The following is a 26,384-nucleotide window of genomic DNA, read 5'->3' on the forward strand; positions in this document are numbered from 1 at the left end:
GCTCTGAGTCGTTTCAAGAATCCTGAGAAGGCCAATAAGGATGGGTTTTGACCTAGGCCCTATAAAGGAACTGGAGAATCTGGATGGGCAAGAGGGGAGGGGACAAGCTCCTGAGCAGAATCAGGGCCAGAGGACAGAAGCCAGAGGAAGAGGGAGGGAGGGAGGGAATGAGGGAGGCTGCTGCAGACAGTGGGGCGGGGCAGGACAGGCTAAGGAATCCAGCCCAGCTTCATCTCATTGGTGTTGGGGAGCCCCATTCTCAGGCACAAGAGAAGGCAAAAATATTCACTCAGGGGTACTATCTTTCTCAAAGTGTTTTGTTTCACAAGACCTTGAAACAGAAACTGTGATGCATTCCTAACCGACTCTCTCTAAAGGTCTCCCAATTTACAAAGCGGTAATTGATATATTAGAAAGAAACAGATCTAGAAAATTGAACATTAAAGGCTCAACTTCCAGGAGCAAAGATGACGTTTATAATTTTGAAAAGTTTCTTCTGAAAACAGAAATAGCTTTTGAAGCATAGAAGTAGTGAATAATCAAAATGAAATTAAAAACCTTAAGTTCTCTGAAGACGTTTTCCCGAAATTCTGCAAACAAACCCTAACAAATTAAGCTGATCATTTCCACCTTTAAGATATACTAACACCTCTAAAGTGGTTTAATTTTTCAGAATTCTGCATTAACCTCTCCCACACTGACGTCACTTTATGTGACCAGAGAACCCTCCTATACAGTCTGTGTAGTTAATCCTATTTGGAAAAAATTAAAAGACAGCTTTTGAAATGACTACTGTTGTAAACATTTTGAAGTCTGGTACCTTCCCACATCCCACAGCATCTGAAGTATATAATTACATACCTAATTATAGAGTAATGACACTGATTTCAGGTTGCTTGGTAACTCATGTGTACTAATTCCTACTAGAAAAGTAAAATAAGACTTTGAACAGTGTTTGGCACTCAAATATTGGATCTGTCCCCCTTTCTCCATTATTCTTTTATGCATTCTGTTCCTTGAGACTGGAAAGCTTTTCTTGGCTTTTCCTGGTTACCGTGGCAACCCTCCAGAGAAGACTCCTCTTTGTGAAACCGTTTCCTGGCATCTACCTGAAGGCCATCCGGAGAACAGGTGAGAACACAATGCTTGCCTGACACAAACACCACCATAGTCTATGTTTTTGAGCTGCTCCAAATTCAACCCCACACCAAATTTCATAACATTTGTTGACATCCCCACAACTGCCCGGTAAATACATTGACAAATAAAAACTTATACAACAAATCGGTACTTCATTCTCTAACATACCCGAGGTTGATTTTTCAAAACCTCTTTCAGGTTTCTTGTTCTGGCTTAAACAAATCTAAGGAATCAAGTCTGCAATTTTAATACCATATAAATTTAATAGAATTTTTATTACTTGTAAGCCTTACCCTTTCTGAAACTTTACTACTAAAAAAAAAAAAAAGCTAAGAACTGATAATTTTAATAAGAGCTACTATTTACACTTACACTCAAATGTGAAATAAAGACCTTAAGGTATTTATTTATCAGATTTACAGTTGAAGATCTCAGTAGGAAAAAAAAGAAACAACTTCAAGACACTTTTGGCATGGAGGACTTTTTGCTTAAACCCAAATCTCATTTGAGTTAATTTCTGCTCCTTAGTCTCCACCTCACTTATCACAAAGAAAAGCCTTCTTTCAGAAACACTTCAGAGCAAAATCAAGGGAAATATCCTCACTTTTTAAAGGCCCGTGCTGCGGGCTCTTGCCAGGTCTATGTGGTGACGGTAGCTCTCACCGCGAGGATGAGCTCTGCTCCATGAAAGACAACTTCCGGGAGTCATGTCCTTACCCACCTGCTGTCTTGCTTAACGAAGGCATTTATGGGATACGGAAGAGAGTTTTTCCTCTCCCCAAGTTAACTGGTCTCTATGGGGACTATCTCTGACATGACTGGCATGGACTCCGATGGGCACGATGACAGTATCCGAAATGAGTGGAATTCTGCCAACTCCCACTTAGGGCACAGGCTCTTCAACCCTGTAGCGCACAAGGTGGCGCGTGGTGGCTTCCGGCCACCATCGAAAAGTGCAATGACCCCCTAGCTCTTCAGTCCTTTAAATCTTGTGAACCCTGAGCACAGAGAATCTGTTTGTTTTCAAGACTGAGACTCTTCCCTTCAATCAGATAAGGGCCTGAGTCAGGACAAATGGCCACAATCTCTCCATCTAAGTAAGATACCTTTTCAACCAGGGCTCTCTGGGGTTCATCAGGGAGACAAGCTGATAAAGTCAACACAGAAACCCACAACACAGCCCAAGCAGACCCTTCCCTCTTCTGATAATTGTGATATTCTTCCTTTGGAATGCCCTGGAAAGAATTTTTCCCCTAAGAGTAGATGAGGACTCTCTTAAAGTAGTCCGCCCAAGGAGACAAGCCGTGCCATTCTGTTACTGTTCCAGTGATTCGTTCCTATCAATCATTATGAATACTATTTTAAGTTAGGCAATGACAATCGGGCACACCTCCAGGCTGACAGGAGGTACGACTGAGACATAACACACTTCAAATATGGAATAAAACAAGACTTCCGTGGACTCAGACTGAGTGCTAGAAGCTCTCTGGAAGGAGCAGGGAGGAAGAAGGCAGCGTAGACCTTCTGGGAATGGCAATGTTAACGTTAAGTATTTCGGAGAAAGACGGCTCAAAGTCACACCCTGGGCTAACGTTCAGTGAGGACAGGCCCCTGGAGTACAAGTTTCTCACTTTCCTAATTTAATATCTTTTTTTTTTTTTTTAACGCTAAAACATCAGATAAGAGCCTACCTGACATTTTGGAGAATTTGCTGTGCTGGGATTGATATTCCGCATTGCCTAAGAGTAAAAAATAAGATGGATAAAAATTACTTTAAGCCACATGGTTTGGCTGTGTAGGCTGACTTACAAATTTCATCCAGACATGTCACCATAGCACAGAACTCCCAAGCCAGCCCAAGAAGCAGCAGACCGAGGAAGACAGGAGCCAATGGAATCACCACGTAAAAAACTGAAACCTCAGGAGTACTGAACAGCAATGAGGACAGGACAGCAGGCTTTAAGTGTCAGGACTCAAACAAAATCGGATACTGGTCAGGGAGGTTTCTGTGCTTCTGAGTATTAGAAGGAGCAGGAAAAATGTCATTGGATGTTCAGTGATAAGAGCAACTAACAAGGGAAGAAATTCACAGGAAGCCAGACTTCAGACTTGCTGAATTTAGTCTGATCGCCAAAAACAAAACCAAAAAAACCCTAACCAACAGACTATTAGTATGAGAGAACAGAGCAGGTCTGTCACTTCAACATGAGAAAAGACAACACAGTTGGTGTAAAGAAGAAACAAAGCCGCCCTTAAAGGAAGTTAGGCTGTTTTGTCTAGGACCCATCACCCGCAGTAAGAGTGAGAATAAGACAGAAAAATTCTCCAGAAGGAAGAGTTTTATAAACAGCAGCATCGCCCACCAAAACAAAACACTACAAAACAACAAAACAAACAAAAATCTCAGGCTGATCTATGGCATACAACAAAATGATGAATGGTGACATGAACAATTAAGTAATTTTTCCTAGTAAGATTTCTTGGTTTTGATAGTCTACAACTCGTGTGTGACACCCAGACTTGTGTGTACTCACACCAGCTAGCCATGAGTAACAAAGCGAAAAGCATTGCAAACAGGCTCTTCCGCTGCTTTATTTCTTCTAACAGATGCACAATTATGTTCTTGATGGTGCTACCTTGTTCTGATGATAAAGTTTTATTTAAATGAAAAATACCTTCTCTTTACAGTCATCTGTTAGTCAAAGGTACAATAAACGGTGTTAATAGGCTTCCTTTCTCCACCTTCTTAATGGCAGATAAAGAAATGCGTCTGTCAGGGACCACGCCCTGACACGACACCGCAGCAAGTGCTCACTGGCCTCCTTCCAGCTTGCTGTGGGCGCCCGGCACGCTAGGATTACACGGGGATGACCGTGCAAGGTGGGTCTGTCTGGACCTCCAGGGCTGAGTCCCCTTCCCCAGGGCCCAGTTTCTCAAGTCCCACATCAGAGTCCGGTGACGCCACCACGACCGTGCACGTCCAGCGACACTCTTGGGACACAGCTCGCCTCATGAACGTGCCTGATTCAAGGCCTGCACCCTGGGAGCAGAAATGTGGAGTGTCATGGTGTCCTCATTCTACACTTGGGAGGCTACAGTTCAGTGGAAAAATAGCAGATACATGCGTTTCATGTGTGTGGACAAAAAGAATGTCAGTGAACAACGAAAACGAGAAGCTAACCATTCCAAACACCCCGAGGACAGGACTCAGGACAGAGAAGGACGTTCTGTCTTCACACACCTTCACCTTCTGCCTACTTTCAAAATTGCACTGTTTCTATTGTCCAAACAATTTCTATGAAAATTACAACATACACTGCTCTGCTAAGACTGCGTCCTGGTCCCTGAACTCAGACCTCACCTCTGGAAAGGAGAGACCGTCGACCCCTGGTTCTGACATGGGGGCTGCATACCCTCCTGACAAAGGAGCCCGACAGCACTTCCTGAAAGAAGACTCACGGAAATGTCAGTCCTGCCGCGGCCCCACCTGAGGGAACGCGCAGAGCAGGTAATTTTAAGGCACAACAGGATTGTCTAAACTTGGGGTTGCTTGTACCATTTTCAATAAAACGTCTCAGATTCAGCGGAAACCTGTCTGCTCATTATGGATGCACTCCCCCAGACAGGGCTCCCCTCACAGCGGCCTCAGAGTCCGGTCACCTACAGCTCTGAGGCCCCCGGACGCGGCCTGTGTGCCACGCCGCGGCCGGTGGGGGACAAGGCCCGAGCCGGAGACCGCGTGTCTGGGTTGCTGCAGAGGTGAAGGACCAGCGCTCCGCTGAGCTACTGAGCGCCACAGGGAAACGCCCGGACTGCACGCAGGAAGCACACCCCAAGAGCAGAAGGCTGGCCTCTAACCTGGGGCCTCACCTGGCGGAGCAGCTCCTGCTGCTTCAGGCGCAGCCGCTCCTTCTCCATCTGCAGCTGCTGGAGCCGCATCTGCTGCTGCTGGCTGGAGCCGCCACTGCCCAGGACGCCCCCGGGAGGGCTCTGTGGGGCCAGGGGCGGGGGCTGCTTCACCGGGGCGCTCTGGCTGATTCTCTGGTTCATGGCTGCAATGAAACAAAACATCTATCCTGAACAACTGGCACCAACTAGGAATATTCAACATAGCCTTTTTGCCTTTAGGGCAGGAAAACTGGAAATAACCTGAAAATCCATCACTAGCACAATGTTGGGTCCACCTGTTATTCCTGTTGCTGCCACTGCTGTCCTTCAAGACACGAGGCAAGGACCAAGAGACAGGAGGGAGCTCCCGTCTGCAACCGAATGGAACGGCTGAAGACGTATGAGGCTAAAAGCCAGGTGTAGGACACAAAGTATACGGAAGGGAGGGGAAATACGTATTCCGTGCAGATCCAGAACACAGGAAGGGACGCACGGCCCAGAAGCAGCTAACGTCTGCTGGCTCTGGAGCTGGGAAACCCCGTGATGAGAGGACGGAGTTGCAAAGACATTTTTTGGTAACTTTTGACATCTGAATGTGAACACATTGTTTATTACAAATATAAATACAGATTTAATTAAAAATACATCTCCCAAAGCAAATGACACAAAGCATTCTGAGCAGTAAAGCCCATTAAAATGCTCAATCCCTGGGGTGCCTGCAGGCTCAGCCGGGGGAGCGTGCGATTGGAGCCCAGGGTCCTGAGTTCCAGCCCCATATCACATGTAGAGATGACTTAAAAATAAAATCTTAAAAAATAATTAAAATGATCAATCCTTAATATACCCTGCACACACACACACACACACACACACACACAGAACCTCTAATAAAGCAAGCAGACGTAAGCCTGCAAGCACCTGAATGTCTCCTCTGTCTCCACAGTCGCCTCAGGCCGCCCAGGCCGTCAGCACTGTCCCTGTGGTGGGGCCTCTGACACCACGTGACAGTCAGTGACGACGGCTTCTCCGACCAGTGGGCTTCTGCACTGACACAACCCTGATCAAACCACGGATCCTACAGCCTCCCTGAGCAGATGCCACGTGTTAGGACAGGAAAATGGTAACGACAGACCACCTTTCAGATACACAGTCAACTGTTTGAGGTGAAATTTTGGGTCCCTGCTTCAGTAAGTGTTTAATATACACCAACCAAGAGAACCTCAGGCCCTGACAACTTCACAAACGTTGAAGGAAGAATACCAGTCTTCTACAACCTTTTCTACAGAAGATTTTTGACGAGACCACCATAATCCTGACACCAGGACGTGAGAAGAAAGGAAAAGGACACACTGGTCTCTCTCACGATGCTCATTACCAAACCCCTGTGACTTATGGGGTCCCAGGCACATGCCCAACTCCTTGTGAGGGTTTCTCACATGTCCCCTGCTGCCCCACAAAGGCCACCTGGTCAAGGCCAAGGGCACAGGGGCAGAAGGCCCAGTCTTTCCCAGAGCCCACGATGCACGGTAAGCACCCCTTCCCTCACGCCACCGCCACCGGGCCGGGCAGAGGATCCTGGTCACGTGTGTGTCCTCAGGGCCTGGCACAGCGTCTGGCACAGAGCTGGTGCTAGAAACACAGAGTGCTCGTGGAGGCATAAGTTTCACTATGTGAGATGTGCTAACAGAGAAACCCTACCACCAGTGTCACTGAAGACTGGCCAACTCTGCCATGATGCCAGCACCACAGTGACACAGAACCGAGGACGTTACCGCAAGACCACTTCTGCTCCTTCACTCAGTCCGCCTCCCAGGCCCCTCGCTGAAGTGCACGGAGGCCAGTCACCACCGTGTCCTACTTCCTGCGCCTGCCTTTTCCCTCCAGACTTTGGGGTTTCTTTTTCTAACTTTTTTTTTAAATCTCTTTTTTTAAAAATAAAGATTCTATTTATTTATTTGACAGAGAGAAAGACACAGTGAGACAGGGAACAGAAGCAGGGGGAGTGGGAGAGGAAGAAGCAGGCTTCCTGCCGAGCAGGGAGCCCCATGCGGGGCTTGATCCCAGGACACCAGGACCATGAACTGAGCCCAAGGCAGATGCTTAACGAATGAGCCATCCAGGCGCCCCTCTTTTTCTAACTTTTTTTTTTTTTTTTAAAGATTTTATTTATTTATTTGACAGAGACAGCCAGCGAGAGAGGGAACACAAGCAGGGGGAGTGGGAGAGGAAGAAGCAGGCTCCCAGCGGAAGAGCCTGACGTGGGACTCGATCCCAGAACTCCGGGATCACACCCTGAGCGGAAGGCAGACGCTTAACGACTGAGCCAGCCAGGCGCCCCCTTTTTCTAACTTCTTGACTTGAATTTACTTAGTTCAAATTTTTTCTTGGAGCATTTAAAATCCATAAATTCACCTTTACCTAATGGTTTTCCCGAGTACCCTACATTTTGAAAGTGTAATTCATGACTGTTCTCTTCCAAGTATCTGTAGTTTCTGCTATGATTTCCACTTAAGTCATGAGCTACTTAGTACACTAGCTGCTATGCTTCCAACATCTTTTAAAGTTTCAAAATAATTTCCCTAAACATACAGAGAAGTAGGAAAAATACAGACGTGAGATAAACCCTCACATGCTTCTCATGCAGCTTTCCAATCAATAAACAGAGACAATTAATCCTGTTTCACCTTTATCCCCACCCACTGTCTCCTGGATTACTGTCAAGCAAACATTACAGCATGTCACCCATAAATTATCTCAGTATGGATCACTCAGGGTTTTTACTTGGCTTCTCTGATCTTGTAAGTATTTTCTCTCTCCTGCCGAGAAGTGCGGCTCTAATAACATTAATATGCATTATCCCTCTAAACGTATGCAGTTATTTCAAATAACATGAGTGAACTTACGCTCAGCAAAATGATGATCAGAAAGTTTCTGGTTTCTTTATTATTGTTGGTCCTTAAGATGTTTCACTGGGTGCATACCTCAAATCGCTGTGGTTAAATCGCCTGAAGGAATTCCTCTCCAGGCGACTCAGCCACCAACTCACAATCACGGTTCGCTTGTGACACCGCGCTTCAGGACTTGCAGACTCGCTTTACTTCGACCCACCAGCCCCCCAACAGTCCCCAGTGTCCTGTGCATTTTTTAAAACACCAAGCAGACACAGGCAGACCTCTTAGCTCTGCGGTGGCACCCACGCTATGACGGCTTCACTCCTCTGCCCCCCGCTCTTACTTGGTAACACATCCTTGGGATCACTCCAAAGCAGAACATAGAGGTTTCCTCTCATTTTCTCTTAAAAATAGGTAATTAGGATTCCATTTCACCAATTTTCTATTTGGTTTTCACTATTTCAGAACAAGCTCATACACACATTATTTTGTCTTTTTGCTACTGTATCTTGGGTCAGAGTCCTAATGGGGAGAGACCACTTAGTTAATGGTTAAAAACAAGTAGTGTCGCCAAACCTCCCCCCTTCTTCCCTTACACCGCCGCGGCTGCACTTCTTGCATCCCCCCCCCCCCCCGTAATGTATACAGGAGGCTTTTTTCCCTCTCAAATCCTTGCCAAACTTTTGAATTTTTTGCCAATCTGAAAGATGAGAAATGGTCTGTGTGACTTCACTTTGCTATTTTTTTATCACCAAAGTTTGAACAATTTCCCTATTTTAAGGGCCATGTGTATTTTTTACATCAATTGTGTTCCTATCTTTTCCAATGGGGTTATTAGTCTTTACATTCTCTACTTGAGACCATCTTTACAGACTAGGGGTGGACAACTGTGGCCATACAGAAGCCAAAAATAATTTCCCTGCTTAACATCTGTCTCTTTAGTTCGCTTTTTCTTTTTTTTACACGTAAGTTATTTTTTAAGCAAATTTATCAATCTTTTTGAAATTTGAGCTGTATGGTTTCCCCATGCCCAGATGGCAAAGGAATTCATCAACTTTTTAATTCAAAAACTATATGCTTCCTTTTAATATACTTACTTGGCAATTCAATCCAATCCATTTGGAATTTATCCTGGAATGTGGCGTGAATGAATCAAATTTTATCTTTTTGTTCCTGTTAGTCCCACTAAGACTTCTGTAAAGTATATCCTTTCCCCAGAAACATCTTCATCACAGACTAAACTGCTGTATGTTGTTGTTCCTGGATTTTCTGTTCTGTTCTGTTCACCTTATACTAGGTACCACAGTTTTAATCACAACATTAATGATATGTGTTAGTACCCAATAAGGCAAACCACATGTATGTTTTTTGAAGCTAACTATTTTATTGGGCACTGTGGTTAAAAGAACAAGGTCTGTGCACCGATTCCTGAAATTTGTGACTTGACACATAGTCAGATCCTTGCTTTGGCACCACAGCCTGTTTCTCTTATCTCCCTCGTTCCTAACACTCTGAGTTCCTGATATCCTCAGGAGCGGAGGACCCTAAATCTGGCAGGCCCCTAGCTCTGCCTGCCCTTGCTCACTGTAGTATGTGGGTTTTATTTTCTGATCCACAGAGATTGTTTTTTAAGAGTTATGACCTCAGTTATGTCTTTTTGGTTATCTGCTTTTAGTATTTTGTTTGGCAGAGCAGAGAAGGGACGTCAAAACAGGACTTGCTGTCCCATATTGTTGGAAAGCCTTATTAGTCTCTTAGAAGGACCCATGAAAGTCATTTACTTATCATTTGTCTTTACAAAGAATAAATGGCTTAAACTTTCATAATCACGGTTTGTAGTTTAGTATTTTGTAAGGGAATAGATAGGAAAAAAAGCCAAAAATTTTACGAGCTAAGATCGGCCAGGCACCCATCCACAGCCTCATTTAATACAACTGCTCACACCTACTTGCCACCAACACAAGATGCACAACCGACAGGCATCACCACGGTCTTTACAGTCAAACCAACCACGACCAGAATCAGTAACCCATCTAATAGTCAGCTTCTTCAGACTGTCTTCACGGGCAGTCCTACGTCCCTTTTGCGGACACTGTGGAGATTAATATATGTGAAGCACCCATTTTAGCCTGGACAACAGGAGATGTGCCATAAATGTTACCTTGCTCCCTTCTCCAGAGTAATTCTTTCTAAACTTTAACATTCCTGCTCTTACAGAAAATCATTTTGCCCTCCGCCTTCTCCCACTTTACCAGGCCACTTGCATTTCTAAGCATGCTACAATTCACAGAGATATGCTTATCTATCTTTCCAATAAAATCTAAATGGAAAAAAACGGGTAGTGGAGATGAAGTGTCCAGTCAGCCGGGAGGCATCCTCCTCCTCTGCACAAACACGTTCCTGGCACTCCACTGCACACTCGCTGCACTTCCCCTCGCACATGTCTCACCCATCGTGCTGGGTCAGTTTCGACAGTATGAGTTCGATCTGAACTGGGGGGCTGATCTGAGAATCCATCACACGCAGTGAACACCTCATAAATTGCCACCTAGAACCAACAGCTATTGGGGAAAATATGTTTTCAGTCCCAAGCAATAACATAAATTAATTTTAAAAAGAAACTGCTAGGAAACGGTCCGTTATTAAGTTGAGGAGTGCTGGAATATGAAACTTGATGAACTGCAAAAGACATTATAGAACGTTACATATTTCATCTGTTAAGAAACACGTGAAAAGCTTCCGAGCTTTCCACACTGGATTTTTATTCAGTAATAGAACATTTAGAAGTTAATATAAATATGTATATTTTTTGTGAAAACTAACTGGACAACATAACTGCATGAAAGTGAAGAGGCAAATATCCTCTACTTCCCAAACGCTTCCCAGAATTAAATACCAGAAGCAGTGATCATTCCTGACAGTGACCACCACTAAAGGCATCATGAATTGGTTGGTAGGGTCTTTTTCAGATCTAAGCTTACTTAACTGTTCAAAACCACAGAAAGAGAGAAACAGGATAGCAAGAGATGAAGAAAAACCAACTCTGCAGAATTAAACAGAAGTCTGCACAAAATCTGCACCACAAATAGTCTCCTGTTCGTTGTGTTGACCTGACCGCGGTTTCCTATGGATACGGGCAGTGCTGCGCGCTCTCCCCACGAAGAGCTTATGTAAATGCCCAACTCACACAACCTTGCTCATCTCCTGTGGCTGAGGCTCATGCCCCTCCCCAAGCAGCCCGTTCTTCACCTTCTGAGCGTCTCCAGCATTTCAACAAAGCGCGGAGCCCGCACCCACGCGGCGTGCAGCAGGGAAGCAGAGACCTCACAAGCAGGCGGGGAAACAAAACAGGCTTTGTTTCCCGGGAACAGGGGGCAGGGCAACTAGAAAAGGAGAGACCAGCAGTACCCAGCTCTTCCCTCCATGACCAACTTCTCCAGTTTTAATAATATTTCTAGAAGGAAAAGAGAAAAAAATCCTTAAAACATGACACAATTTATTTAAAAGCTATTATTTTCAAATCCGGAGTCTGTGCTGCCTGGACTGTGAAATAGTAACTTTCAAGTTTTACTTAACAAATCTGTCCTGTCAGCTTTATGATAGCAAGCTATCGACTAAACAATTACTGAAAGCCCACTGTCTCCGTAAAACAGGGCGTCATCCCCACGGACGGGTCTCCTCCCAGACCTCCTTCTCAACATCTGCATTCTCAAGCTTCAGAAAGTTTTTAGAGTTCCATAACATAACCTCAACCTTGGAATATTACAAAGTGTTACAGATCTGGTAGTCAACCATAAACCTGGGGATAATAAAGTCAATCCTAGCAACCTCATTAAGCATGAATTTAAAATGAGAATCAGTGTTTGAACTTTTAAAACACTAACTGGCACCAAGTCCCCTACAATCCAAGAAGGCGCGTCTCTACTCGACACTGCATGCTTACATATCGGCGTGGCTATGTCAATTCAGAAACAAATTTTAGGTTTTGCACATACTTCAGGGATGCTCAAGAGTATAAAATAGTAAACTTGTTAAAAGAAATGAATGCTTTTCTAAAAACACAAACAAATAGGCAAATCTCTCAATCTGAAAACTAAAAGCAAAACACAAAACACCCACTGCTAGCTAAGTGTTCACTACATGACCTAGGGGACTGGAATCCACATCTACAAAAAATTGCTACTAATTGGCATAATAATTTATGCATTTAAATATAAAATGGTTTTTTCAGTGAAAATTACTTTTTGATTCACTCTGAGAATCTGCCTCTTACAAAAGGTAAAAAAAAACAGGGTCCTAATCTAATGACTGAATTTTTTTTTAAAGACTTTATTTATTTATTTATTGGACATAGAGGGAACACCAGCGGGCAGGGGGGTGGGGAGGGAGATGCAGGCTTCCTGCTGATCAGGGAGCCCGATGCTGGGCTCGATCCCAGGACCCTGGGATCATGACCTGAGCCGAAGGCAGACGCTTAACGACTGAGCCATCCCATGAATCTTTTTCTTTCTTTCTTAAGAGATTTAAAAGATTTTATTCTCAGGTGGGGCTTGAACTCACCACCTGAGACCAGCTTGCATGTGCCACCTTTAGAGCCAGCCAGCCCCCCCCTCCCGAATCTTTTCATCATCAATATGCAAAAGATGTTTTCCAGCACTCCACTGAGCTCTGGACCTAAAGGACAGTGCTGTGCCAGGAATGATTTTTTAAAAAATAAGTTTTCCTGGGGCGGACCACGCCACTCTCCGGTCTGCGGGTGTGGGTCTAGACTCCACACTGGGTGTAAACATTACTTAAAAATAAAACCTTAAAAAAATAGCAAGTTTTACTGAGATATTTCACCCTTTTAACATTTATAGATTCACAAACTTGTGTAGCCATCACCGATTTCAGAACATTTTCATCACCAAATGAACCCTCGTACCCTCTGCAGTACCCCCTCCCCCAGCTCCTGGAGGCCACTGATCTGTTTTCTGACCTACGGACTTGCCTATCCCAGCAGAACACATGCGCGGAACAAAAGCACACGTGGCCTTCTGTGACGGTCTCGTGTCAGCCAGTGTGCGTCCGAGATCCAACTACGGTTAGTGTGTGTCAACACTCCCTTCCTTTCTACTGCCAAGTACATGGCAGGATACGAGCACAGCGCGCTGTGCTCGTCAGCTGATGGACAAGGACTGTTGTAAGGCCGCTATGAACACTCACGTACAGGTTTTCGTGTGGACGCACGATTTCGGCGTCCTTTACACGCATGCCTGCGAGTGGGGCTGCCAGGTCCTAAGCTGACTGTGTGTCTAACTTTCTGAGGGTCTGCCAAACTGCTTTCCAAAGTGGCTGCATTGTTTCTGGATCCCAGCAGCAGTGTATGAGGGTTCCAACTGGTCCACATTCTGGCCAACACTTACGGTCTTCCCTTGATTTCAGCCATCTGATGCGACATCACGCGGGACCATGCCAGGGCTTTGCTCTGCTTGAGGTGGTAGCAGCAGGCCTCCTCTAAGCCCCTACTCTAGGTCTTGTCCCAGGCATAGAAACGCCCCCTTCCCACAGACTGCACTTCTCTCCTTTCCCAAGTACCAACCCACAAACCCCCATAATTGGGCTGAAGTTTTTAAATCCTTAAACTGTTAAAATATTGACATCGAACATCATTACTTAGGTCCATTCAACTTCTTTCGAACACGTATCAAAAAGACTAGCATGAAAATTTATTATAATGGCATTTTTCAAAATGCAATTGTGGATGGAGCTTACAAAAAACCCAACAGCACATTTTCTCCTTATCACGTCATTAAGCAGTTTGGGGCAGGACACAGGCATTGCTAAATGAGGTGAGAAGAAAAGGGAGAAAGTGTGCTAACTAGCTTTCAGTTCTCTCTGTCTCCAGAGTATACCCATGTTTGCCCCCTCTACTACAGAAATAAAGTCTAAAGTCTCGTTTGGAGAGAAAGTTCACATAATGAGACTATTGGTTACAAGAGAAGGGGAATTATATTTTGAAACATACCTGCCATCCTGAAGTCATTAATGACTACACCGTTCCATTAATAACTTTATTTCCAATTACATGTAACTTACTACTATTAATGCTCTTTTTCTAGGGGAATTTATAGTTTAGAAGACCACGCATACCTTAGTTTTGGCTGGTAAGTACAAACTTGGACCTTCTAGTCTAGAGCTTGCTTGACAGGGTTATTCTCGTGCCTCAATGTCCCTCTTCGGAACAGCCCTCCCTGACTGGCCAGCTTCGCCCCACATTATTCCCTTCCAGAGCACCTTGCTTGTCATCCATCCCTCACTGTACCTAACACGTCTGGTCATGATTTATGTAGTAGCCTACAACCCCCCCCCCCAGTGGCTACCAGTATGCTTGGCACATAACTGGCACTCAAACACAGGTCGAAAGTCAATCTGAAACAGTTTCTCTCCCTGCTTAGCAGGATGCTGTCAGTAACGCACAGGACACTCTCCAAGTTGAAGCAAGTCCAGAATGAGCTATAAAATGACCTCAGCAACCAGGGTAGCAGAACAAAGTGAGGATAAAACCAAACAAAGAATAGGCACCACTCTCCTTCTAAGTCGTTCTGATTTATTTCCGCAGAAATCCATCTGACTTTTCCCTTGGGAAGTCTACAATCCGTTTCTTGCATCGGAATCTCTGGGTAGGCACAGAACGTGGCGTCAACAACGGCTTTCTTCACCAGCACATCTTATAGGAGACTTGCTATCAACGCAGAGTTGGTAACACGTAACTTGAAGCAGTTTTCTTTTAAAAGCTAATTAAGGTTTTTTTGTTACTGTTTTTTGTTTGGTTTTGGTGTTTGATGTTAGGCGCTTCAGTACCATAAATAAACCATTAACTTAAATTATTGTTCAGTGACTTTGGTGATCCTAAGTTTTAAATATGAGTAACTTACATAAAAAATCATATTCCTTCAACTTTGTAATCACTCGCACCACTGAGCCGTCACCAGATACAGACAAGTGCACTAACGAGTCGTCAGTCCTGTTAGTCCTGCAAATTGCTTACCGTGACTGACAAACTATCTTGGCCCCACCCTCCTGAACGAACATTGAAAACAAGACGAGACAAACACCACACAAGCACAAGTGGGACTGCAAACCTCCAGTACCGAACTAATTTTGACATTCCATAATCTTATGCATTAAAATATTCACTTCCGTAAATGCCTGTTTAACACTGTGGTGCACGCGGCCGGGACGCGTGCTTCACGTCCCCGTGCCTCACGTCTGCGCCTAGCAGGCTTTTGCTTTCCATCAGGGCAGCTTTATGGGGAATCTAAAATTTTAGAAACAAAGCATACCAAAAATGCACCATCCTTCAGGCAATAAAGCCAAATCCTGCTCACAGAAGCCTTTTAAAACTCCTCCATGCTTCCAAGAGACAAAACTTACCAAGTCCGCATAGCACAGACCCCCCCCCTCCACCACCATCAGATTGGTTTGCCGGGCACACTCACCATGTGATAAGGCTTATCTTTAGATTAAAGGTTGAAAGATCTGTCTCCTCTTCGAAAGTAATTCCCAGCAGTGACCAGAGGACCAAAAGCTAACCCTGAATGATGCAACAGAGTCCACAGACGTCTGAGACCTCAGTGTGCTCAAACCCATAAGAGCCAGGTCCACAGCGGTCGCTGATGAACCGTAATCCAGCATATTGCATTAAATTAAGGACTAGAAGTCATTCTCAAAAAAGCATCCAGGATAATTTAATCACATCTAAGTCGAGAGAAGTCAGGGGGCAGCTGGGTGGCTCAGTCGGTGAAGCATTTGCCTTCGGCTCAGGTCACGATCTCGCAGTCCTGGGATCAAGCCCCAGGTAGCGGGCTCCTTGCTCGGCAGGGAGTCGGCTTCTCCCTCTCCCTCTGCTCATCATGCTCTCTCTCACTCACTCTCTCTCTCTTTCAAATAATAAATAAAATCTTAGAGAGAGAGAGAGAGAGAGAGAGAGGAGGAGCCAGGTATTCTTCTGAACGAGTCGGTTAGATTGTGATTATCAGAAAAAAACTCCGTTCTCTTGATTCCCAACTGAGCAGGTAAAATTTTCTCTATCACACTGCATTTGAACTCAGTACATTATGTAGTAACTACTACACAGAAAACAGGCTGCCAGGTAACTTCTGTAGATTGGACAAAAGGGTTTTTGGAAGGCATATAAAACGCCAGGTGAGAGCAATGCCACAACGGCCTTTCTCAGTGGATAATGTCCACAGGAAACACTGTACTGTGAATTAAAGAGGCACTAGTGAAATGAAGGGCATCCAGAGGAGGGGAGTGAACTGGTTCAGATCCCAGAACACCTAGTGCACGAATACCTGTGGTGTCTCCAGGAGAACACTTCTGGGACTGAACCATATTCACGAATTTGAAGGGAAGTCAATTTCTAGGTAATAAAGGGACACATAGTTTCTGGCCATTGGAGCATTCCTTAAATAGAATGAACTGCCAAGCTCATAGTCTAGGGAAAGGTCAAAACTGAGGAAGACAATCTCTTAAGAACTGATAGAGACAAGGCATGATAATTCACGTAGAAGGCTTTACAATTCTCTTCTGTCAATGGAAACTCATTCCCTTTGGGTCATTTCCTCAAGGTGAGTCACAATATAATACAAGTCACTGCATTAACTTACACTGTCATTTTCCCTCCGAAACCTCCATGTATCTCCATGTATCAGTGTTGAATGAATTAGGGGTGCTTCCAGAAGATTCCCTGCATGAAACCTAAATTTCCAAAAAGTTCTAGGTCTGACTCTAGTTCCGTCATTTACCTATATCAACTTGGAGAGATCACAGCTTCCCTGGACCTCAGATGGACTCCTACTTAGAGCCCTCCTCCCTTCCGCCCCCAGCTCTTCCGTTGCTTTAACACCACCTCCACTGGTGGTGTGGGGAGTCCACAGTGGCTGAGTGGCTCTGTGGCGTCCCGGGGGCAAGGGCCACAGGTATTCAACGTCCCCCAGTGTCACAATACTTCTCACCACCCAGCTACACTTGGAAAACGTTGGTTAGAGGAATTACAAATTTCTTTCCAAGGCCAAATTTTGTGAGATTTATCTGTTAAACTTGTCATCAGCAACAGCCCTTCTTACCTAAACACAACAAACTACTCTTTCCTCTCTATCCCAAGTATCCTGTCCTTAGTAATACAGTCCACAACCAAATACTTGAAATTTAGGATCACCAGGAAAAATTTAAAACAGGGTAAGGAAAAAAAAAAAAAGACTATTTTTTGAATGCATGATTATCAAGAGACCTGGTTCAATAAGATTCAAACGACTGGATGCTACCCCCCTCCAACCAGGACTCCGCGAGCGGGACACATGCTCAGCGCCCGTGGCCTTCAGGGTATCTCCCCAGCTCTCCTAGAGCAGACTTAGGCATGCAGCTGGTCACTGGGTAGGTTTTCATCCAGACTTGAATACAACTTCACTTATAACAGCTACCAAGAATATCTGGAGTTGGAAGGAAAAGGTTAACGAATATCTAAAAAACTAAAATTTGTTAAGACCTCTAAGTATTGACTCAAAACATTTAACTTTGATTAAGAAAGATGTGAACAACTTTTGGCTTTGGGACTTAATAAATATGTATTTTTTATTCTTGTAATCTTATTATTTTAGGAAATTTTCTCTCTCTGTCACATGCATGCACACACACACACACACGTTTTGGGAAACCTTGGGCTCCAACGACCTGGGACATCTCCACGCGCAGAGCATCTGTGTGCACAACCGCTAGCAGTGAGAGGACACTGTGTTTTTGCCACCCTAGATTGTTCATTATATCCTTTAAAACTCAAAAGATGTGTTTTTCAGCCCAAATCTCTGGTCCCAGTATCTCACTGCACCAAACATGACTTTATTCCGTCTCTTTTACCAGTGGTCAGTGGCACCAGCACTCATCGCCAGAACACGGACTGCCGAGCATGGTTTAGTGTGCCCTTCCCCATGCAGTGAGGACAGTAACAGACCTAAACGAGCAGTTCTCTGATGATTCGTGTTTTGGAGATCTCCCATTCTAAAGAACAGAAATTATTTTTTGGGGTGTTTTCATTAGGGCTTTTACCAGAAATTATTCATAGGACTACTACATAAAACAGTATTTCTACAACATACAAGGAAACGTCAGACTCCTTATGTTTACGATATAAAATCTCCAGGGGAAAACAAAGGGTGTTTATATGACTTTAATGACCTACATAACACTCAAGCACCAATTTTCTTTAATCTAGGATCAAAACATCCCTAAAAGGATTTCTTAAAAACAAACAAAAGCCCTCCTTTTCTCAAAGCCAATAAACAGCAGGGAATCCTTAATGCCACTGGATGGCACGTCATGATTTCTTATAAATTACTAATAAACTCTCTAAAATAAGTATCAAAACTACATAGTTTTTTAAATGCTAAACAAGAAAATCAGATAAAAGAAAACCAATCCACAACACACTGTTCTTTAATTCCTTGAAATTGTATGGACAGTTTACCAGCTTTATGCAGGATGCGAAGGACGGATGAATTATTCTAAATATAATTAATCTAAAGCATCTTATACAGAAATGGGAGAGGCTGGTGTCTGAAAGAGGGGAGTGGAAACAGCAAGCTTCCACAGAGCTATATCTTTCATTTCAAAATGTCAAGAGACGTCAGTCAACGTGACCTAAGCTAAACATGGGTAAATACTTTAATACAGATTTGGGAAATACAGGAGAGCAAAGCTCGCCACCATGAAAATAACCTACCGTTTGTTTGTGTCTGCACAGCTCAGAGGGTCAGAGAGAGGCCAGTTTATAGTTTTTTGGCAGAGATAAAACACAGTCCACCACAGAACATGAGATTTCAAGGAAAGCTCCTTCAAATTCAGCAGCTAGCAGCTTGTCTCTCTTTGCTGTCACTCCCGATCAGAGAAGCCCACGCTCTCTCCTTTCCTGCCCCCACCCAGTCATACTCGAGCTCTCGGACTGAAAAGGTCTGGAACAGATTAAAAGTCGGGCCACAAAATAAAAAGCCCTGGCATGTTATCAAAGCTGTCTGGAACACACATACACAGTGGGCCCAAAAAGGGAAACTAAAGGCGGTAAGAGAATTTTATGAAACTTTTTTTTGGCACGCCTAATTGTATGTTTGCGTGTACACACGTGCTAAAGGGAGGGCGGGGGAATTTCTTTTCTTTCAGTACTTTTTCTCATTTGAAACAAAAGACTAAGCCGTGTGTGTAATTAATGCATCTACTGAGGATCCCAGCCAAGTTGTTTTATTTCACTATTTTAACTGAAAGTACTTACACAAAAAAACAAAACAACTTTGTTCCAATTCCTGATTTCTGCAGTTAGCTAAGAGTTAATCATCATCTTTCATAACCTTATGTTGGGGAAAAAAACCATAGATGATTTTTTAAAAATTTCCAAAATGCAGACAAGCTGATCCACTTCACTAAAGATGATTTAAGGAAACATGGTGGCTGTCGCTCCAGTCCATACGAATGGCAGCATTTATTAAGTTCTCTACCTCACTTGGTTTCCTATTTCAACCCCAAGGGCTTATTCAAGTATTAAGTAAAATCCAAAGTTGCAAATTATTAACATGCCACATTACTTTTTTAACACCCAAACAGATCTGAAAGCTCAAAAGGCTAGCATTTAAGCCAAACCGGACATCTGTCAAAATGATGGTCTCTGCCCTGACCCCGCCTGTGACTTCACTTGAACAGGGGGTTCCGTCTGTCCACAGCTGTCCAGGGGCAAACCCACACGTTGGAGTTTCATAAAGGTAACATATACACATAGCAGAACTGTTCACAGTTCTTTTACCCAATCACGGCTGGTCAGAGTTCTCCTTTCTCTTTTGTCCCCCAGGGCTGTGTTTGGAAGGCATTCACAGAGTTAATTCCTCTTTCCCGTAAGGGCCTCACAGTTGTTGTGAGGTCAACCCCTGTGAAGCTTCAAAGGTTCCCCGTCCCCTCTGTCTGACCTACTCAGTGATGTGCACACTGTTTTCATTTAGCTGCATCCAGTCCAAGATGAAGACTTCAAAACCACAACGCTGTGCTCCTTTTCAGATTCATTTTTCCATGGCTTTGGAAGAATATCTCAGAAACCCAACTGAAGAAACTGAGAAGAGTGAAAAAATATGTATAAAAAGCACTACAGAGCTTGCACACGATTTTACCAAAATGTGTGCATTTGTGGGGAGAACATTCTTTTGTGCAAATGGTGACTTAGTCATGCAATTTGGAGGGGAAAATAGCTTTGCTTTTTGTTTCCTAAATAAAAAAAACGAAGGACCTTTCCTTAAAAAAAAAAAAAAAAAAAAAAAAAAGGCAAGCCAGAGTGAGGAGAGAAGGGAGAAATGCGTTCCCTGGTCTATCTCAAGGGCGACGGCCCCCCCCCAGCCCCTCCCAACTGAGGACAGCAAGCACGACACCGCCCAGCACAGGACAGTGCTCGCTGCTCTCTGAGGTCGAGCAGAAGCAGATGCGGGGTCACAGACAAGAGCTGGCACCCCAGGTTTCACGGCAGCCTGGCGCCCTGAGGATGACTGCGGCCAGAAGGACCATTTTAAGCAAAATCACGATGTCTCCCAAATGTGAAAGGAACCGCGAGCCTCAACTCCCGTTAGTAAGCCTCTACAACATTCCCCAATCCTACCCCGAGGAGTCCAAACTACAAAGCTGATTTACGTCTGAATTTCTCTCTCAAGTGTAGACGGAAAGGTATAAAATGAGGTATAAAAAGCATCCTGGAAAAGCTGGGTGGGCAGTCATTTTTTTAATACTATAAAGCAATGCGATTCTGTTTCAGTCAATCTTCCCAAAGTCTCTCTCTCTCTCTCTCTCTCTCTCTCACACACACACACACACACACACACACACACACACACACGCACACAGTTATCAAAAGTATCTAAAAAGGTTTTGAGATGAACCTTTACCAAAACGAGGGTCAAGCCTTGGGTCTAGCCAAGAGGTGGTCTTGTTCTTATGGTTTATATAGTATATCTCTCCATCCTGAGTCATGCCTTGTTCCCATCCATCAGGAAGAGGACCTATAAATACAGAAAAAACAATCACAGTCGGTTTTTATTTGGTGCAGCTAAAAAAAGTGGGAAGGGTGCTAATTTATAAAGAAAACAGGTCTTGACAAAACAATGTATTAAAACAGAATTAAACATGTGTTCAGAGAAGAAAAGTAAACCTATATACCTGATTCTTCTCTACTTCATAAAAGAAACTACTAATTAATAAAATCCATATCCCCAGAGACATGGATAGGAAAAAAAAAAAGAGTCGTGAAAAGTCCTTTCGGAAGTCATGACCCAAATAATTATCACCACTGTTAACATGGCGCACTCAGTGCCAGGGCTCAGGGACGCCCCATCCAGTGAGCTTAGGGACCGTGCTTTCCGACAGACATCAAGGCTCTTCAACGACGAGGACACCAAGTGTCTTCAGAACACGTGAAGTGTTGTGCACATTCTGTTCATGTAAAGCACACTTTGGCTAAGTCTGCCAAGCTCCGTTTATTTCCATGATTTATGTGCCTGGCTCTCACCAAGAAAACGACCACAGAGAAAACTCCATTCCAGAAAAAGCTTATTTTTAGGTAGCCCAGAAGCCGCTAGGAAGTGGGGGTGGGGGCTCAGCGCTAAGTCCGTCACGGGCTGGGCAGAGGGCGGGGTGAGCACTGCAGCTGTGCAAGGCCCACTTCTCAGGAAGAACGAGGAGAGAGACAACTTCAAGGCTACAGAGCATGGGAACGACACCTACGAGATAGGACGGACGGAAGGACCGAGGACCTCCTGGATGCCGGACACTGCCCAAAGCAGACTATGTCCGACAGGTCATGTAATCCTCACAACCACCTCACGGCCCACACAGTGGCCGTCCCTCCATTCCAACGAGGACACTGACACATGGGCTCCATATGGTCTGACATCGCACCTGAGACCCAGCAGCCAGGTCCCCGAGCTGCTGTTCCTTCTCAGCCACCTCCCCTCCAAGACCAGGCACTGAGGGGGCTGCCTGTGCAAAACCGGACTGCGTTCCTCATTCGTAAACTGGCAACGCAAGCCTAACTTGTGAGGGATGCTGAGTAACTCTGCTTAAAGAAAACACTCACAAAGGCCCACGGGACCCAAAGCCACCCTCATTCCAGACCAGTTTCCTTTGTTTGGAAACTGACCAATTCACTACTACCCCACTGTCAGAGGTCTGCTGTGATGGGGATAAAATGGTGACATTGGAGAGCTCCGTACTCCGAGAGGCCCTGGGGAAGCCCCTCCTGCCGTCCTTCTTGTGCACTTCTGTCCACAGTGAAAGCTAACCACAGCCAGAGCTGGAATTTGCCACAGGGGCCCCATATTCACTAACAGGTGAGTGGGAAGCAAACTTGTTTAACACCTACAGATGGAACCCCTTTTCTCGGTAGCATTCACTGTCACTTGGGCTGTTTCACTACCAGGAAAACAGGACCTCCGTAACTGAAGACGAGTGCTTGCGAACGACCTTTAATTGGGAAGCCGGCTCAATGCAAAAGTGACATTCTAAGTGCCTGAGACCCCCTGATGACCAACAGTCAACAGCAGGTGTAGGATGGCTCTGAACACCTCCATCGACAATACCAGCACATCCCATTACAGCCTCCAAACCTGCCGTTTTCACTGGCACTGCTGTCCACCTTGGCCGACTGCGTCAGAACCCAGAGCAGCGCCCTGCACGCAATGCAACCAGCCTGTCCTACAGATGACAGTCATGTTCTTTCTCTGTGACCCCTCTGCTCCGGGGCATCTCTAAGAGCTCAGCCGTCACGAGTCACAGCTCCCTTTTCTCAGCCACCACAGAGCTCCCTTCCTTGGTGCCTGACTTCTCATCACCTCTCCTCATCCCAGCGTCCTCTACCAAACAGCAACCGGGGTTTTCTTCTTCAAATACTGTCTCATCAACTCTTCCATGTAACTTATTACTTGTAAAAGCAGTTCCTTTCCTCTCAAGCATCAAAAGGAAAATGAAGACTGGACTCACTTCTTAACAGGTGTTCTTCACACACCCGATCCCGTCCCCTCAACTTCTCACAAAACCAGGCCATCTCTTTGTGGCTGCTGCTCTTCCACAGACGTCCTTTGACCCCGCCCCTTAAAAACTCGTATTCACCCTGCAGGACAGCTCAGAGGTCAGCTCTTCGAAGCAGCCTTCTCTGAGTCTTCTGTTTGACCCGTGCACACGTGTGTCTTCCTGCTGGCGAGACGCTCACTCGTGTTTGCACGCACAGGCGAGCAGTGTCTGACGAGCTGCTCAATAAATACCTGAAGAAACAATGAAGGTCCTGCCTTGATGCAGTTTGAACTTTCTATAAATGAGCTTAAAATCAAGTAGTACATATATTATTTTCAATTCACATATTTATAAACAGAATAATAAATGACATGTTATTAAACCCAGTGCCTTTGTTCCTTAAGCTTTTTGTCCATAAATGCATGCATTTTCACAGTTCTTTTTTTTAAAATGTTAAAAATTACAGAAATGCAGAATGGAAAAAGTATAAGTTTTTTGTGACCTACTCCCAAGGGCAAAGGCTCAACAATTTCAGTTTTGTGCTAAGTTCTGGGTTCCTCTCCTGTGCCTATGTCTCCGTAGCAGCTGTGTACTCACTGATGTCATGCTCCACCTGCCCCATTCTTGCTTTATTCACTTAATAGATTATGGGCATCTCTTCTTGACACAACACATAGCTCTTTATCCTTTTAACGGCTTCATACATCTTACTGCACAGGCAAAGCTCTGAGATGTTGTGGGTTCCGTTCCAGATCATGAGAATAAAGAGAGTCAAATGAAGGTTTTGGTTTCCCAGTGCATTTAAAAGTTAGGTTTACACTACCCTATTAAGTGTGAATTAGCATTAGGTTTAAAAAAATAATAATTTGAAAGGTTTATTGCTAAAAAATACCATTATCTGAGCTTGCAGTGAGTCCTCATCCCTTTGCTGGATGAGGGTCCTGCCTGGGTGCCGAGGGCTGCCGACGGTCAGGGTGGTGGCTGCTGGAGGCTGGGGTGGCCGTGGCAAGGTCTCAAGGCCAGACAACATGCAGTTTGCTGCCCTGATCCACTCTCCCCGTCAGCAACGATTTCTCTGTAGCACAAGAGGCTGTTTGACAGCATTTTACCCACAGCAGAACTTCTTTCAAAACTGGAGTCCGTCCTCTCAAACCCTCTGCTGCTTTATCAACAAGCTGACGTAATATTCCAAGTCCTTTGTTGTCATCTCAACCTTCACAGCACCTTCACCAGTAGATTCCATCCCAAGAAACCACTGTCTGTGCTCACCCGTGAGAGGCACGTCCTCATCGGTTCAGGTTCGATCATGAGATCGCAGCAGATCAGCCCCGTCTTCAGGCTCCACCTCTGACCCGGCTCTCTTGCTGTTTCCACCTGTCTGCAGCAACTTCCCCCACTGAGGTCCCGAACCCCTCACAGTCGTCCCTGAGGGTGGGAATCCACTGCTGTGAAACCCTTTTTCGTGTTGGTATTTTGACCTCCTCCCATGAATCACGATATTCTTATTGGCATCTAGAGTGGGCAATCCTTTCCAGAAGGTTTTCAGTTTACTTTGCCCGGATCCATCAGAGAATCACCATCTATGGCAGCCATAGCCTAGTGAAATGTATTTCTTACACAGTAAGACCTGAAAGTCGAAACAACTCCTGGCTCCATGGGCTGCCGGCATGAGAACAAGATTCATCCCACTGTCCGTCTGCATCAGAGCTCTGGGGTGCCCGGGTGCACTGTCCATGAGCAGTAATACTTTGAAAGAAATCCTTTTATTCTGAGCAGTAGGTCTCAACAGTGCACTGGAAACACTCAGTAAACCAAGGTGTCAGCAGTTGTGCGCTCACCCAGGCTTTGCTCTTCCATTTCTAGAGCACGGGCAGAGTCGACGGAGCACAATGTGTAAAGGCCCCAGGAACTTTCGGAGTGGCCAATGGCAGGGGCTGCAACTGAAAGTCTCCAGCTGCATTAGCCCCTACGCAGAGAGTCAGCCCGTCAGCCAGGCACTGACTTCTCCTCTCCAGCTATGGAAGTCCTAGACGGCGTCCTCTTCCCATAGAAGGCTGTGTTGTCTATGTTGAAAATGTGCGGTGATCTCAGCTGGGTCTTCTGGATCCACACATCCATGTTCCTTAGCCCTCACAAACCAACTTCCCCCAGCTCCCGGCTCTTCTTCTGCAGCTCTCCACACCCCCCTCAGCCTCCAGAGAACTGAAGAGGCCAGGGCCTTGCTCTGGACAGGTTTTGGTTTACAGGAATGTGGTGATTGGTTTGATCTTCTATCCAGATGACTGAAACTTTCTCCCCCTCAGCAATAAGGATGTTTTGCTTTTTCATTTGTGTGCTCACGGGAGTAGCACCTTTCATTTCCTTCAAGAACTTTCTTTCACATTCACAACTTGACTGTTTGGCACAAGAGCCCCAGCATCAGCCTGTCTTGGCTTCGACATGCCTTCCTCACTCTGGTGGCTTCATCATTTTCTAGCCTTTGGCTTCAAGGGACAGACTTGCGACTCTTCCTTTCGCTTGACCACTCACTGGCCTGCCGTCAATATTGCTGTGTCTCAGGAGGAAGGCGGGAGGGGAGGTGGGCGATGGGGACTGGCCCTCAGCGGGACAGTCGCCACACACACAGCATTTATTAAGCTCACCGCCTTACACGTACACGGCTCATGGCATCCCGAAACATCAAAGATCACGGATCACAGATCACCATAACAAGAACAGTGATGAAAAAGTCAGGACTATGACAAGAATTGCCACAATGTGGGGCGCCTGGGTGGCACAGCGGTTAAGCGTCTGCCTTCGGCTCAGGGCGTGATCCCGGTGTTATGGGATCGAGCCCCACATCAGGCTCCTCCGCTAGGAGCCTGCTTCTCCCTCTCCCACTCTCCCTGCTTGTGTTCCCTCTCTCGCTGGCTGTCTCTCTCTGTCAAATAAATAAATCTTTAAAAAAAAAAAAAAAAAAAAGAATTGCCACAATGTGACACAGAGAGACAATGTGAGCGAACGCTATTGGAAAAATGGCGTTGACAGGCCTATCAGTGCAGCATTGCCATAAACCGTCAGTCTGTACAAAACAGTCTCTGAGAAGCCCCCCAGAGTAAACACATGAGAGTTCATGGATCCCTGCTCCCAGTGTCAGATATCAGAGGGGTCCCTAACTCGTGTGTCTGCTCTAAGGAACAGTACAGCACACAGTCCCTGGGAGCAGCTATGGCGGGGCCACCCCCGCCACCACGGCTCCATCACAGCCACCGCACGCCGATGACACGGCCCACATTCAACCCACATGATGGCCTTGTGTGCCAGGCACCATTCTCATCTCTGTCATATGGATGATGAAACACAGGGACGTCCAGAGACGTCATCCATCCGGGGAGACAGGAAACCTGCTCAAGGTAAAGA

General features: G+C 45.3%; 1 protein-coding gene across 6 annotated transcripts in view; it reads right to left on the reverse strand.

Moving 5' to 3' along the window:
• YAP1 (Yes1 associated transcriptional regulator) overlaps positions 1-26,384 on the reverse strand; it is a 114,226-nt gene that overhangs the window by 15,977 nt on the left and 71,865 nt on the right. The window contains exons 4-6 of one of the 6 annotated variants that reach the window (XM_087868496.1): positions 20,861-20,980; positions 5,011-5,192; positions 2,832-2,879 (exon numbers count right to left, since the gene is read on the reverse strand). In XM_087868496.1, the coding sequence (XP_087724622.1) occupies positions 2,832-2,879; positions 5,011-5,192; positions 20,861-20,980 (350 nt within the window). The remainder of the gene's footprint in view (positions 1-2,831; positions 2,880-5,010; positions 5,193-20,860; positions 20,981-26,384) is intronic. The other 5 variants (XM_045797596.2, XM_087868499.1, XM_087868497.1 and 2 more) reach the window with 5 other exon arrangements.

The sequence above is a fragment of the Ursus americanus genome, chromosome 16, assembly GCF_024610735.1.
Source record: "Ursus americanus isolate L20-20 chromosome 16, mUrsAme1.1.p, whole genome shotgun sequence".
NCBI lineage: Eukaryota > Metazoa > Chordata > Mammalia > Carnivora > Ursidae > Ursus > Ursus americanus.